Source organism: Neoarius graeffei, chromosome 5 (assembly GCF_027579695.1).
Source record: "Neoarius graeffei isolate fNeoGra1 chromosome 5, fNeoGra1.pri, whole genome shotgun sequence".
Classification (NCBI taxonomy): domain Eukaryota; kingdom Metazoa; phylum Chordata; class Actinopteri; order Siluriformes; family Ariidae; genus Neoarius; species Neoarius graeffei.
This window is the reverse complement of record NC_083573.1, coordinates 43,209,965-43,224,914: the sequence shown is the minus strand read 5'-3', so window position 1 is coordinate 43,224,914 and position 14,950 is coordinate 43,209,965. Positions and strand designations below refer to the sequence as shown.

At 42.7% G+C, this 14,950-nt stretch overlaps 2 protein-coding genes across 2 annotated transcripts in view; both read left to right on the top strand.

Annotated features, from left to right (window-relative positions):
• Positions 1-525: 525 nt before the first annotated feature.
• rbm12bb (RNA binding motif protein 12Bb) lies at positions 526-7,623 on the top strand. Its single transcript, XM_060921743.1, has 2 exons — positions 526-682; positions 4,043-7,623. The coding sequence occupies exon 2, from the start codon at positions 4,063-4,065 to the stop codon at positions 5,938-5,940; it is 1,878 nt and encodes a 625-aa protein (XP_060777726.1). The 5' UTR covers positions 526-682; positions 4,043-4,062; the 3' UTR covers positions 5,941-7,623.
• A 2,737-nt stretch (positions 7,624-10,360) lies between these two features.
• gra (granulito) overlaps positions 10,361-14,950 on the top strand; it is a 32,104-nt gene continuing 27,514 nt past the window's right edge. The window contains exons 1-2 of the mRNA XM_060920537.1: positions 10,361-10,404; positions 12,073-12,204. The gene's annotated coding sequence lies outside the window, so the exon portion shown is untranslated. The remainder of the gene's footprint in view (positions 10,405-12,072; positions 12,205-14,950) is intronic.

Here is a 14,950-nt window from a genome sequence, read left to right as displayed (position 1 = left end):
GCCGGCCACGGGGCTCGAACCCGGACCTTCTTGCTGTGAGGCGACAGCGCTAACCACTACACCACCGTGCCGCCTCACTATGTCTTCTTCTCTTATATTAAAAATGATCCTGGTCCATTAGTTTATGTCTCAGGTCCTGTATTTCAGATTTAAAATCAGCTACATCAAAACGATTATAAAAACTGTTAAGTGCATTTGCAAGATTAAAATCAGAGTCAAAGCCCTCAAGGGTAATGGTACTGCCATTATTTAAGTCAGACTTATTGATGCCTGCAATACTTTTCATACATGACCATGCTGAACCAAGCTTGTTCCTGGACATGTTATGTTCCTTGCCTGCGACCCTGTAGAACAGGATAAAGCGGCTACAGATAATGAGATGAGATGAGATGAGATGATCTCCAACAGCACCCCGAGCCCGCAGCTCTCCTTCCTGCTGGCCCCCAGCCTGTGGTGCTGCTGCTGTGGCCCTCGGTGCTGTAGATGGCGGTAATGGGGGAAGCAGCCGCTTCTCTGTCAGCAGTGCAGAGGAAGAACTCTCTCCTCTGGCTGGCTGCTCGAATTTCCGACACGTTTCCTTGTCAGGAAAAAAAAAAAGACTGAATTGCAAAACCGACCTGTGGTTAAATAAACCCAGCAGTGGTTTATAAGCTGAATTCGGTGCTGGTCCGTGGCAGCTCGTGTAAGTGACCCGGAATCTGCGCTTGTGATTTGCGGCTTGTCGTGTTTGTGCGCCATCGCGGCGGCCCACGCGCTGCTGGACTGCGAGGCTTTTACTCTTTATTCTTCTGCAGCCCGCAAGTTAATATCCGCTACTGTAATAGTACCGAGGTCTGTTTTATGGTTTCGCTGGTGTGTTGTGTTGTCTGTGTGGGTTTTTAACCTTTTATCCTAATCCGCCCTGTTCTGTGCCAGTGTTGTGTAAAAGCTGTTCTTGGGCTAATGGCGGTTTCACGGGGTTTTCTTTGTCACTACAAAACACGTGTCATTTGTGTTTTGAGAGGTCTTTTTTGTGTCTAAATCACATTCTGGAAGCTATTTTGGTCGCATTGGTGGCTTTTTTTTGTAAATATTGTTAAATTTTCTGTTTTCTGCCAGTTAGCCAAGTAACATGTGGTCATGTATATTTGTGGGGACTCGAACCAGAGCTTGTGTTTGTGGAGACTCGAACTTGTGGGGACTCGAACCAGAGCTTGTGTTCTTGTGGGGATTCGAACCAGAGCTTGTGTTTTTGTGGAGATTCGAACCAGAGCTTGTGTTTTTGTGGGGACTCGAACTTGTGGGGACTCGAACCAGAGCTTGTGTTTTTGTGGGGACTCGAACTTGTGGGGACTCGAACCAGAGCTTGTGTTTTTGTGGAGATTCGAACTTGTGGGGACTCGAACCAGAGCTTGTGTTTTTGTGGAGATTCGAACTTGTGGGGACTCGAACCAGAGCTTGTGTTTTTGTGGAGATTCGAACTTGTGGGGACTCGAACCAGAGCTTGTGTTTTTGTGGGGACTCGAACTTGTGGGGACTCGAACCAGAACTTGTGGGGACTCGAACCAGAGCTTGTGTTTTTGTGGGGACTCGAACTTGTGGGGACTCGAACCAGAGCTTGTGTTTTTGTGGAGATTCGAACTTGTGGGGACTCGAACCAGAACTTGTGTTTTTGTGGAGATTCGAACTTGTGGGGACTTGAACCAGAGCTTGCGTTTTTGTGGAGATTCGAACTTGTGGGGACTCGAACCAGAGCTTGTGTTTTTGTGGAGATTCGAACTTGTGGGGACTCGAACCAGAGCTTGTGTTTTTGTGGGGACTCGAACTTGTGGGGACTCGAACCAGAGCTTGTGTTTTTGTGGAGATTCGAACTTGTGGGGACTCGAACCAGAACTTGTGTTTTTGTGGAGATTCGAACTTGTGGGGACTTGAACCAGAGCTTGCGTTTTTGTGGAGATTCGAACTTGTGGGGACTCGAACCAGAGCTTGTGTTTTTGTGGAGATTCGAACTTGTGGGGACTCGAACCAGAGCTTGTGTTTTTGTGGGGACTCGAACTTGTGGGGACTCGAACCAGAGCTTGTGTTTTTGTGGGGACTCGAACTTGTGGGGACTCGAACCAGAGCTTGTGTTTTTGTGGAGATTCGAACTTGTGGGGACTCGAACCAGAGCTTGTGTTTTTGTGGAGATTCGAACTTGTGGGGACTCGAACCAGAGCTTGTGTTTTTGTGGAGATTCGAACTTGTGGGGACTCGAACCAGAGCTTGTGTTTTTGTGGAGATTCGAACTTGTGGGGACTCGAACCAGAGCTTGTGTTTTTGTGGAGATTCGAACTTGTGGGGACTCGAACCAGAGCTTGTGTTTTTGTGGAGATTCGAACTTGTGGGGACTCGAACCAGAGCTTGTGTTTTTGTGGAGATTCGAACTTGTGGGGACTCGAACCAGAGCTTGTGTTTTTGTGGAGATTCGAACTTGTGGGGACTCGAACCAGAGCTTGTGTTTTTGTGGAGATTCGAACTTGTGGGGACTCGAACCAGAGCTTGTGTTTTTGTGGAGATTCGAACTTGTGGGGACTCGAACCAGAGCTTGTGTTTTTGTGGAGATTCGAACTTGTGGGGACTCGAACCAGAGCTTGTGTTTTTGTGGAGATTCGAACTTGTGGGGACTCGAACCAGAGCTTGTGTTTTTGTGGAGATTCGAACTTGTGGGGACTCGAACCAGAGCTTGTGTTTTTGTGGAGATTCGAACTTGTGGGGACTCGAACCAGAGCTTGTGTTTTTGTGGAGATTCGAACTTGTGGGGACTCGAGCCAGAGCTTGTGTTTTTGTGGAGATTCGAACTTGTGGGGACTCGAGCCAGAGCTTGTGTTTTTGTGGGGACTCGAACCAGAGCTTGTGTTTTTGTGGGGACTTGAGAAATTAAGCATCATGTTGACTTAGGTTTTCACTTCAGTGTGTTGAATACTTTTCATATCTCACTTCCTAAGGTCCCTTGGGTTACTGTCTGTCTGTGCAGAGTTTCACGTGTCCATATGGGTTTCATCTGGGTTCCTTGGTTTCCTCCCAGCTCCTAGAAACATGCGAGTAGGTGGATTGTCTACACTAATTTGCCTCTCTTGATGTGTGTGAACACTGTGTCCCTGCTATGGACATGTGTCCCATCCAGGGTGTAGCTATTACAGCCTCGCACCCAGTATTCCCGGGATAGGCTCCGGATTCACTTCAACCCTGACCAGGATAAAGTGGTTACTGAAGATGAATGAATGAATGTCTAACTTTCATTCATCGAAAAACTGGTTGTACCTCATAAGGACATGACAGAAACTCTCTTCTTGGCCATTAAGAAAGAAGTTGTACATTTGCACCAGATAATATCTCGGGCCTTAGGATAACACACTTATGTTATCTGAAAAATGAGATTAAGGTGTTTTGAATTCAAAGGTCAGTCTGATGTGTTGGAAATGGCCTAATTGGTGACTGTATTCCTCAAAGCGAAATTGAATTCTGAAGTGCTTTGGAGAAGATTGACGTGCTCTTGGATGAAGTTTCAGACATGGTGGAACCGGTCAATGCAATCTTTGTGGAATGTCAGTCTGCGGATTCATTTTTTGTTGTAGCAGTAGACCGTATTGTGGCGTGAACTGTCATTCAGGTGGACTTTAGAGAACAATCCGAATAGTGTGGTTGGGTTGTAATGTAACGAGCAGTCTGTCGAGTTCCGCATTGACGAAGATGGGTCATGCTTTGATCATGAGGAAATCCTAAAGAATAAATGTTGGATTGCTCAGGGTGCATGCTTGTTTAAAGTTTTTGGCCTTGAGAACTGGAGTGCTGTTATTATGGAGGACGAACCAAATGATCAAGTAACCGTTGTTACTGAGAACAAGAAAATCGCTTGTTAAGTAACATGTGGTTGGCATCATAATTTATTCTGTGCACATATGTTAATCGCTCTGTGGTCCATTATTAAGCACTGGTTTTGGAAAATGGAAGACCTTGAATATTGTGACATGGTGGACCATGGCCAAGATGGAGATAACACTATCATATGTACTTTTGTCTGCAGGTGCTGTTGTGTGTGTCATCATGGCGGTGGTCATCCGCTTACAGGGACTTAGAGTCACAGCTGGTTCTGAGGACATTCGCAATTTCTTCACTGGCCTTAGAATACCCGATGGTGGGGTTCATATAATTGGTGGAGAACTTGAGGAAGCCTTCATAATTTTTGCATCCGATGAAGATGCAAGACGAGCGATGACCCGCTCAGGAGGATGCATTAAAGGCTCTCGAGTCAACTTGCTTTTGAGTAGCAGGTCCGAGATGCAGAAGGTTCTTGAGGAAAGCGCAAGGAAATCAGAAGCAAATAACAGGAGGAACTATAAGGAGGTTGTCAAAAGACCAGCATTTGAAGGAAGACCCCCGTCACTCATTGAGGGCTTGAAACTAGACATGCGAAGAGGAGATAACCAGAACATGGGAAACAGACCTTCTCTAGTTTCTCCTAATGACACTCGTACTCAGAAGAAAGCTGAAGATGGCTTCTATTTGTACTTGTCTGGAATGCCATTCTCAGCAACAAAGGAGGATGTGCGTACCTTTTTTGAGGGTGTACAAATTGATGACCTAATTTTTATGCGAAACAATTATGGCATGTTTAATGGCTGCGGTTTGGTTAAATTTAGAACCAGAGAGGATGCCACTGAAGGTCTGAAGAGGGATCGGAAATACATTGGTCCACGTTACATCAGAGTAATGCCAGCCTCAGAGCATCAGTGGATCAAATCAGGGGGCTTGGTTAAACCCGAAGGTGCAAGTCAGAGAAAACCTGCCTTAGAGCGCACAAGATCTCGGTCTCCCATTCGCCAACGGTCACATTCGTCTTCCAGTGAAGAGTTTGGTGTATTGTATGAAAACCTGCCATATTCAGTTGAAAAGCGAGATATAAAAGCCTTCCTCCATCCTGTGTCTTTGATGGATGACCAGATCAGTATTTTTGTTGGTAGCAATAGGAGCAAATCAGCTATTGTGGTGTTCAAGAATATAAAGGACTATTGTTCTGGCCTGGCTCACCACAAGGATACGTTTCTGCACAGCGTTGTTTATGTATCTCCTGTCTCCAAAGAAAGGATTGCCAGTATACTACAATCTCCTGGTAACCCAAGAGAAGACCACAGAGGATCCAGCAGATCATCTGAACATTCACAAAAGAGTGTTTATGACTCTGAGAAAAGGTGCATATATGTTCGCAACCTGCCTTTTGATGTCCGTAAAGTAGAGATCATGGACTTTTTCCATGGATTCCAACTTTCAGAGGACCGGCTTATCCTGCTCCATGATGACAGAGGAACTGGACTGGGTGAGGCGTTAGTGATTTTTCAGACAGAAAAGGAAGCAATGATGGCGCAGTCTCTGAATGGGCAAAGATTTCTTGGATCGGAGGTTATGCTGAAATGTATCACCTGGGCTCAGATGCAAGAGTTTGGTATTGACACCAGCAACATGCTTGAGAGGAACTTAAAGAGGAACTCGCCAAGATATGACAGTGAGCCCAATTTCCTTAATGACCGAATGCATCAGGACAATTGTGATGTAATGCTAGAGGCTCCTCGCTATGGTCCTGGAAACAGAGGTCCATTGGATCGTTTGGAAAACCCCGATGTTTATGGACCGGGGCCGCGTGGTTCTGACCCTCCTCAGTGTGGACCACCTGACCAACAATTTAATCGGCCGACGTGTGTCCGGTTGCTCAATCTACCCCCTCAGATAAAGGTTGACGAAATCTATGACTTCTGCTATGGGTACAGAGTAATTCCGGGGTCGGTCACGTTGCAGTATAATAGGAATGGAGCACCTACAGGTACTGCAACTGTTGTGTTTGAAAGCCACAGTGAGGCAGTCACTGCTGTCCAAGAATTAAATGGAAGACCCATTGGTACGAGGAAGATTAATATTGTGTTTGTGTAGAATGAGAGACTTTGGGTATTTCTTGAGACAACTGTTTATAATGACTTATCTTGTTTGCTCGTTTATACACATTTCTAAATACTCAGCTTTTTTTTTTCTTGCCTCATTAGGAGGAATACATGAAAGATTCAGTGAGCTTAATTCATGTCTGTTTTTGTGATGCAACTTTTTATTTCTTTTAGAAAACTTATGGTAATGGTTACGCTAGTATAGCATCTGACTATTTTATAGTTATGAGTAATTGAAATCAACTTTCTGTCCATCAGTAACATTTAATTTGTTTACAAGTAAATAACGTTGATTTTAAATAATGTTGATTTTGAAGCCATAGTATTATTGATATAAGATGGATGTCTACATGCTACTTTTTTGTAAAAAAAAAAAAGGTTTTTTTTTTGGGTTTTTTTGGATGCATGTCTCTTGTCAGCACACAGTATAAACAGCAACACCTTTCCTGGTGTGAGGGGAGGTTGTGTGTGTTGTGTTGGAGGTGGTAATTTTAAAATCCCAAGCACGAGTGTAAAATAAAACAATGTACAACACCTAGCTTGGATGATGATGATAAACACAATAGAAATATGATAATTCTACTCAAAGTTGGTAAGATTCACAGACCCTAGTCAACAAGGCATATCCTAGTATTCTAATAAGCATTCAATGACCAGCATGCTTTGCTGTTTAAAAAGGAACAAGCAGGGACAGTCTGGATTGTCTACATCTCAAATGTCCATTCACAGACCACTATACAGTAATTGAAATATTTTTACCCTTATTCATTCATGCTGCTGTTTCATCAGTCAGTCAGTCATGTGGCAGAAAACGACTGTGCCCTGTGTTGATGGAACCGCTGTGCATGAATGTCCCAGCAAATCACGAGTTTCTGAAATACTCAAGCTGTTCCATATGTCATACACATCACGTTTCCCTCTCACCTGACCATTTGATTTGAACATTTAAACTGAAGCTATTCGCATGCATTTGTATGATTTTATGCATTGCGATGCTGCCATGTGATTGGTTAATTGGATGAATGAGCAGTAATACAGGTTGTCCTTTTAAAGTGGCTCGTGAGTCTGCATACTTGGATCTACGTTAGCTTTAACTGGCGGCTTTGCTCAGCCTCGCGCAGGAGTAAAGCCTGTTTGCTGGTTTCAGCAGACCAACAGCTGTCTCCTGCTGATCTCATCCCTAGAATACCTGGGGATGTCCTGAATCCTACCAGAAGATGACGTGACCCTTTACCTGCGCATGTGCATGACCGGTAACTTCATCAGGCCCTGCTACACCAGAGAGGTCCATTGGGTTTTGTGAGGAATTGAGTAGTGGTGACAATGTTCATAGCAATTATTTTTTTGTTTGTTTTTGTTAATGTAATCCCCCTGATATGAATAGCCTATATGCATGCATTTATGTCAAATTGTGTCCCATTAAAATTATTTAATGTAAGCCAAAATTTTTTTTTTTAAAAAGGAGCGGGGGAAGGCATGCTATATGTGTAATGCACTGAAATTATTATTATTATTGGCTTTGTATGTTATGGTTGACACAAACCCATTGCTGATGTTGCTTTTTATTGAAATAAATGAAAGTAAAATGGCATTATTTTCATATTAGTGCAGCTTAGTGTTATTAAATTGCATCAAGTGTTGTAATGAAGCAAATAAATGGTCTGGATGAAACTGATCTTATTGTTGGTGTCAATCGATATGACTTCCCTATGAGCAGAGTGGAGTAATGCTCTGGGTATGTTACCTCCTCTTACATTTCCAGATACGGTTTCATATCTAGTGTGCAGTCCAGTGTATGTTCTGATCAATTTAAATAAATAAATTGAAGTCACTTGGGTGCAAATGAAGAAGCCCAAATATAACACAGGGATCTCAACTAATGTACAGTTAACTTTACAGCACCCTTGTTGTTCTCCACAGTGATTTTAATGTTTGCTACATTGCATTATTGACAGTTCAAATAAGTGTATATGTTTAAGCATTACATAAAGAAATTAAATTAATTTCTCTTTTTTTTTTCAACCACAGCTGTCATGTATTCCTACTATAATGAGACACACTGTGAAGAGGCTACTGAGTGACTCAGCAAAATGGCGGATCATTTGCAAGAGACTGGGCCATGACGTCATATTCCCGCGCCCTGTGTAGGGAGTAGGGAATCATAATAGTCAACTAATACTGTGACTATAATATATATATATACACTACCGTTCAAAAGTTTGGGGTCACCCAGACAATTTTGTGTTTTCCATGAAAAGTCACACTTTTTTATTTCCCACCATAAGTTGTAAAATGAATAGAAAATATAGTCAAAACATTTTTCTGGCCATTTTGAGCATTTAATCGACCCCACAAATGTGATGCTCCAGAAACTAGAATAGAATGCCTTTATTGTCACTATACACATGTACAATGAGATTAAAGCATCTCCAATAACAGTGCAAACAGCGTGGAGAGAGAGAGAGGGGGTGTAAGGTGCACAGTCTGAGGTGTATGTGTTGTGTTACACATTATGGAGTGAGGTATTGCACAGAGACAGTCACATTATAAGATAAAATATTACACATTATGAATTATTGCAGGGCGGCACGGTGGTGTAGTGGTTAGCGCTGTCGCCTCACAGCAAGAAGGTCCTGGGTTCGAGCTCCGGGGCCGGCGAGGGCCTTTCTGTGTGGAGTTTGCATGTTCTCCCCGTGTCCGCGTGGGTTTCCTCCGGGTGCTCCGGTTTCCCCCACAGTCCAAAGACATGCAGGTTAGGTTAACTGGTGACTCTAAATTGACCGTAGGTGTGAATGTGAGTGTGAATGGTTGTCTGTGTCTATGTGTCAGCCCTGTGATGACCTGGCGACTTGTCCAGGGTGTACCCCGCCTTTCGCCCGTAGTCAGCTGGGATAGGCTCCAGCTTGCCTGCGACCCTGTAGAACAGGATAAAGTGGTTACAGATAATGAGCTGAGATGAGATTAATTATTGCAAGGTAAGGTGAGGTGCATGTGCTGTGTGTAAGGTGCACAGTCCTGAGGTGCATGTGTTGCGTTCCATATTATGGAGTGTGGTATTGCACATTATAAAAGTATTGCATAGAGTCACCTTATAAAGTACTGCACATTTATAAATTAGAAAAATAGTAAAATAAAAGGGGCGGCACGGTGGTGTAGTGGTTAGCGCTGTCGCCTCACAGCAAGAAGGTCCTGGGTTCGAGCCCCGTGGCCGGCGAGGGCCTTTCTGTGTGGAGTTTGCATGTTCTCCCCGTGTCCGCGTGGGTTTCCTCCGGGTGCTCCGGTTTCCCCCACAGTCCAAAGACATGCAGGTTAGGTTAACTGGTGACTCTAAATTGACCGTAGGTGTGAATGTGAGTGTGAATGGTTGTCTGTGTCTATGTGTCAGCCCTGTGATGACCTGGCGACTTGTCCAGGGTGTACCCCGCCTTTCGCCCGTAGTCAGCTGGGATAGGCTCCAGCTTGCCTGCGACCCTGTAGAAGGATAAAGCGGCTAGAGATAATGAGATGAGATGAGTAAAATAAAATAGACTATAAAGTCAGAGCATATCCGAGTTCAGGGCGGTTATGGCTTTTGGAAAGAAGCTGCTTTTTTAATCTATTTTTCTAATCTATTTAAACTCAATCTGCTCAAAGGAAGGTCAGTTTTATAGCTTCTCTAAAGAGCTCAACTGTTTTCAGCTGTGCTAACATGATTGTACAAGGGTTTTCTAATCATCCATTAGCCTTCTGAGGCAATGAGCAAACACATTGTACCATTAGAACACTGGAGTGAGAGTTGCTGGAAATGGGCCTCTATACACCTATGGAGATATTGCACCAAAAACCAGACATTTGCAGCTAGAATAGTCATTTAGCACATTAGCAATGTATAGAGTGGATTTCTGATTAGTTTAAAGTGATCTTCATTGAAAAGAACAGTGCTTTTCTTTCAAAAATAAGGACATTTCAAAGTGACCACGAAATATTAATAAATCTGCACTGTGTTTGAAAGTAGATAGTAGCATTAAAACAGGGATCATTTTATATGTGTGTATAATGGCAGTTTAAATACTAACAGTACCGTGATTTTACACTTTTTAAATAAAACTTGGCTTAAAAATGAGTCAAATGGATGATCTCTTCGAGGATTGATGTGCTACGAGTTTTCATACTTCTGTTTTTTGCTTAGGTTTGTCTTTAGGGTCTATATCCTAAATAGCACCATTCTCCCTATATAGTGTGCTCCAAATGATAGCCGGAACACCCTTCGTAGTGCACTATAATGTCAAATAGAGAGCCGTTTAGGATTAGCCCGGATGCTGAATCCAGAATGGAGCACACTACCGTACTAAATAGGGTGCCACAAATACTCTACCACTCTGTATTTGAAGCTACTATGTAGTACAGTAGTATGTAGTACGGGAGACCTTAAAGATAGAGAGAGCGCACTGTTTCTGGTGTTGGAGAAGTACATCACGTAAGATAGTCATGACAGTTTAATTATTATAACATTTTACAGTAGTCACAGTATGTGTTGGTTGATATTATGGTAAGGTTTCTTTATTTTTTAAACTTTGTTAACAGTAGGTAAATTTTCAGTGCTAGCAGTTTGGTCAGCCATGAACACAACACAACACTGTATGGGGCTGCTATAGCTTGTGTTTATCGCTGGCCACAAAATAATTTATTTATCCACGAGTGATTTTTTTCGATACATGAAATCGTATTAAAATAGCATTAATGTACGTGCTGATTTTTGAAATGTCAGTTGTGAGGAGCTCTCAGTCTCACTCAGCTCTTCTGCTTTATCCCTGGGGGAAGATGGAAACGTTAGCACACAACTGAACAGGTGCTAAACAGACTGAACGACTGTTTTCTTTCTGTGAATGAGCAAAATGACTAAATATATTTCATCCAGTTAAAGTTAACCAAGCTGTATTCTCTCAAGAGTAGGACGGGGGTCAGAACACTAAACTGTACAATCCAAAAACCGTTGGGATGCTGTGTAAAATATACAGTTGTGCTCATAAGTTTACATACCCTGGCAGAATCTATGATCCTTTGAGCATTTTTCAGAGAATATGAATGATAACACAAAAACATCTTTTCCACTCATGCTTAGTGGTTGGGTGAAACCATTTATTGAGCAATTCCAGCGTTATGGACGTGACACTTGAACTCAAAATGGCAACAAATGACCCAGTGCATGTTTTACTGTCTCCCAGTATTTAAACAGGTGTTGCATATTTTAAGGCTGTACCATACTGGAGAAGTGATAGAACAAGAACAATTCCCATAGTACATCTAGGGCATGCCAGAAAACGCCAATAAAAGATGCGTTATGGATGTGACAGAAAAAGTATCACTTTTCTTGGGTGACTGTACATTTTTATCAAACTCTGTGAAATTGTAAACCTAATGTCGAAATGGAGATATCCATTTGATAGAGGGGTCCAAGGTGAAATATTAAAAAACCTTTGTTTAAAATATTTTGTATTTCATGCAGAGTTTCGGAAGGAAAAGTCAGCGTTATGGATGTGACGAAATTCCGTTATGGATGTGACGTGTCTGAAATAGACATGGCATATGTTTAGAAAATCAGCAATTTAACCACCATAACCCTTTGAAAAACTCTCTAAATATCAGCTAAAACTATCAAAGTTCTTAAATAATATTTAGGATGGCTATTGTTTTGCTGTTTTGTGGATTTTAGCATACATTTCTGTGGCTTGTGGGAATAATATAGAATTGTACATAATCAAAGTTGATTTTAGCTTGGGTTTTACATTATAAGAAAGAAAGACTGACAGTGACACATTAGGTTGGTTACAAATTGGTTCAACTTATTCACATCTGTAAAATACAGGCCTAGGTGATATCTCTGGGAGTGGTTTTGATGTATTACATGCTGCTTTATTTTTGCATGGTGAGGTTGACATTTACATGGAATTGCCCTCTTGTCAAACGACTGTGTTTTTTCTTTTTAAAATCATAATGACAACAGAAACTACCCAAATGACCCTGATCAAAAGTTCACATACCCTGGTGATTTGGGCCTGATAACATGCACAGAAGTTGACACAAATGGGTTTGAATGGCTACTAAAGGTAACGTCCTTACCTGTGATCTGTTTGCTTGTAATCAGTGTGTGTGCAGAAAAGCTGAGTGAGTTTCTGGGATCCAGACAGACTCTTGCATCTTTCATCCAGCCACTGACGTTTCTGGATTCTGAGTCATGGGGAAAGCAAAAGAATTGTCAACGGATCTACGGGAAAAGGTAGTTGAACTGTATAAAACAGGAAAGGGATACAAAAAGATATCCACGGAATTGATGATGCCAGTCAGCAGTGTTCAAACTGTGATTAACAAATGGAAAATCAGGGGCTCTGTTAAAGTGCCATTCCACCATTGGATGTATTCTTTGGCATAAAATACAATATATTTTATGACAACATGACTAGACAGGGGCGGCACGGTGGTGTAGTGGTTAGCGCTGTCGCCTCACAGCAAGAAGGTCCTGGGTTCGAGCCCCGGGGCCGGCAAGGGCCCTTCTGTGTGGAGTTTGCATGTTCTCCCCGTGTCCGCGTGGGTTTCCTCCGGGTGCTCCGGTTTCCCCCACAGTCCAAAGACATGCAGGTTAGGTTAACTGGTGACTCTAAAGTGACTGTAGGTGTGAATGTGAGTGTGAATGGTTGTCTGTGTCTATGTGTCAGCCCTGTGATGACCTGGCGACTTGTCCAGGGTGTACCCCGCCTTTCGCCTGTAGTCAGCTGGGATAGGCTCCAGCTTGCCTGCGACCCTGTAGAAGGATAAAGCGGCTAGAGATAATGAGATGAGATGACTAGACAGAGAAATCTTTTAGCTTCAAAATGATATATCAAACATAATTTTTTGACAACGACAAGTATATTAATTTTGCGACCAAAGTCACCTACCCTTTTAATTTCCGCACGTGATGTCATCGGCAGGTTCCCCTTCTTGTGTACCGTGTGACGTGGCACATATTATCAGCAATGGCGGATAGAACGCGATAAAAATAATACCAATAAATCTAGCTAATACCAATAAATCTAGCTAATACCAATAAATCTAGCTAACTGAAAGATTAACTCAAAAATTTTCGCAATTTTTTTGGCCCCCATATACGAGGAGAAATGACTCTCTCACTTTGGGGGTTTCCTGGTCTAAAAATAGACTGACACGTGGTACACAAGAAGGGAAACCTGCCGATGACATCACGTTTCACTACCGCGCGGAAATTAAAAGGGTAGGTGACTTTGGTCGCAAAATTAATATACTTGTTGTCAAAAAATTATGTTTGATATATCATTTTGAAGCTAAAAGATTTCTCTGTCTAGTCATGTTGTCATAAAATATATTGTATTTTATGCGAAAGAATGCATCCAATGGTGGAATGGCACTTTAAAACCAAACCAATGTCAGGTAGACCAACAAAAATTTACGCCAAGCACAGAGACAAGCCTCAAAACTTCTGGAACAAGATAATTTGGAGTGATGAGACCAAAATTTAACTTTTTGGCCACAACCATAAACGTTACATTTGGAGAGGTGCCAACAAGGCCTATGATGAAAGGAACGCCATTCCTACTGTAAAGCACGGAGGTGGATCGCTGATGTTTTGGGGATGTGTGAGCTACAAAGGCACAGGAAACTTGGTCAAAGTTGAAGGAAAGATGAATGCAGCATGTTATCAGCAAATACTGCAGGCAAATTTGCACTCATCAGCCCGGAAGCTGCGCATGGGACGTACTTGGACGTTCCAACATGACAACGATCCAAAACACAAGGCCAAGTCGACCTGTCATTGGCTACAGCAGAACAAAGTGAAGGTTCTGGAGCGGCCATCTCAGTCTCCTGACCTCAATATCATCGAGCCACTCTGGGGAGATCTCAAGCGCGCAGTTCATGCAAGACAGCCCAGGAATTTACAGGAACTGGAGGCTTTTTGCCAAGAAGAATGGGCAGCTTTACCATCTGAGAAAATAAAGAGCCTCATCCACAACTACCACAAAAGACTTCAGGCTGTCATTGATGTTAGAGGGGGCAATACACGGTATTAAAGGAACAGTCCACCGTACTTCCATAATGAAATATGCTCTTCTCTGAATTGAGACGAGCTGCTCCGTACCTCTCCGAGCTTTGCGCGACCTCCCAGTCAGTCAGACGCGCTGTCACTCCTGTTAGCAATGTAGCTAGGCTCAGTATGGCCAATGGTATTTTTTGGGGCTGTAGTTAGATGCGACCAAACTCTTCCGCGTTTTTCCTGTTTACATAGGTTTATATGACCAGTGATATGAAACAAGTTCAGTTACACAAATTGAAACGTGGCGATTTTCTATGCTATGGAAAGTCCGCACTATAATGACAGGCGTACTAACACCTTCTGCGCGCTTCGACAGCGCATTGATACGGAGCTCAGATATCAATGCGCTGCCGAAGCACGCAGAAGGTGTTAGTACGCCTGTCATTATAGTGCGGACTTTCCATAGCATAGAAAATCGCTACATTTCAATTTGTGTAACTGAACTTGTTTCATATCACTGCTCATATAAACCTATGTAAACAGGAAAAACGCGGAAGAGTTTGGTCGCATCTAACTACAGCCCCAAAAAATACCATTGGCCATACTGAGCCTAGCTACATTGCTAACAGGAGTGACAGCGTGTCTGACTGCGTGTGACTGACTGGGAGGTCGCGCAAAGCTCAGAGAGGTACGGAGCAGCTCGTCTCAATTCAGAGAAGAGCATATTTCATTATGGAAGTACGGTGGACTGTTCCTTTAAGAACTGGGGTATGTAAACTTTTGACCAGGGTCATTTGGATGTTTTTTGTTGTCATTATGATTTAAAAATAGAAAACACAGTTGTTTATCAATAAATGGCTTCACCCAACCACTAACCGTGAGTGGGGAAAAAGTTTTTGTGCTATCATTCATATTCTCTGAAAAAAGGCCAAGAAAGCAAAAATTCTGCCAGGGTATGTAAACTTATGAGCACAACTGT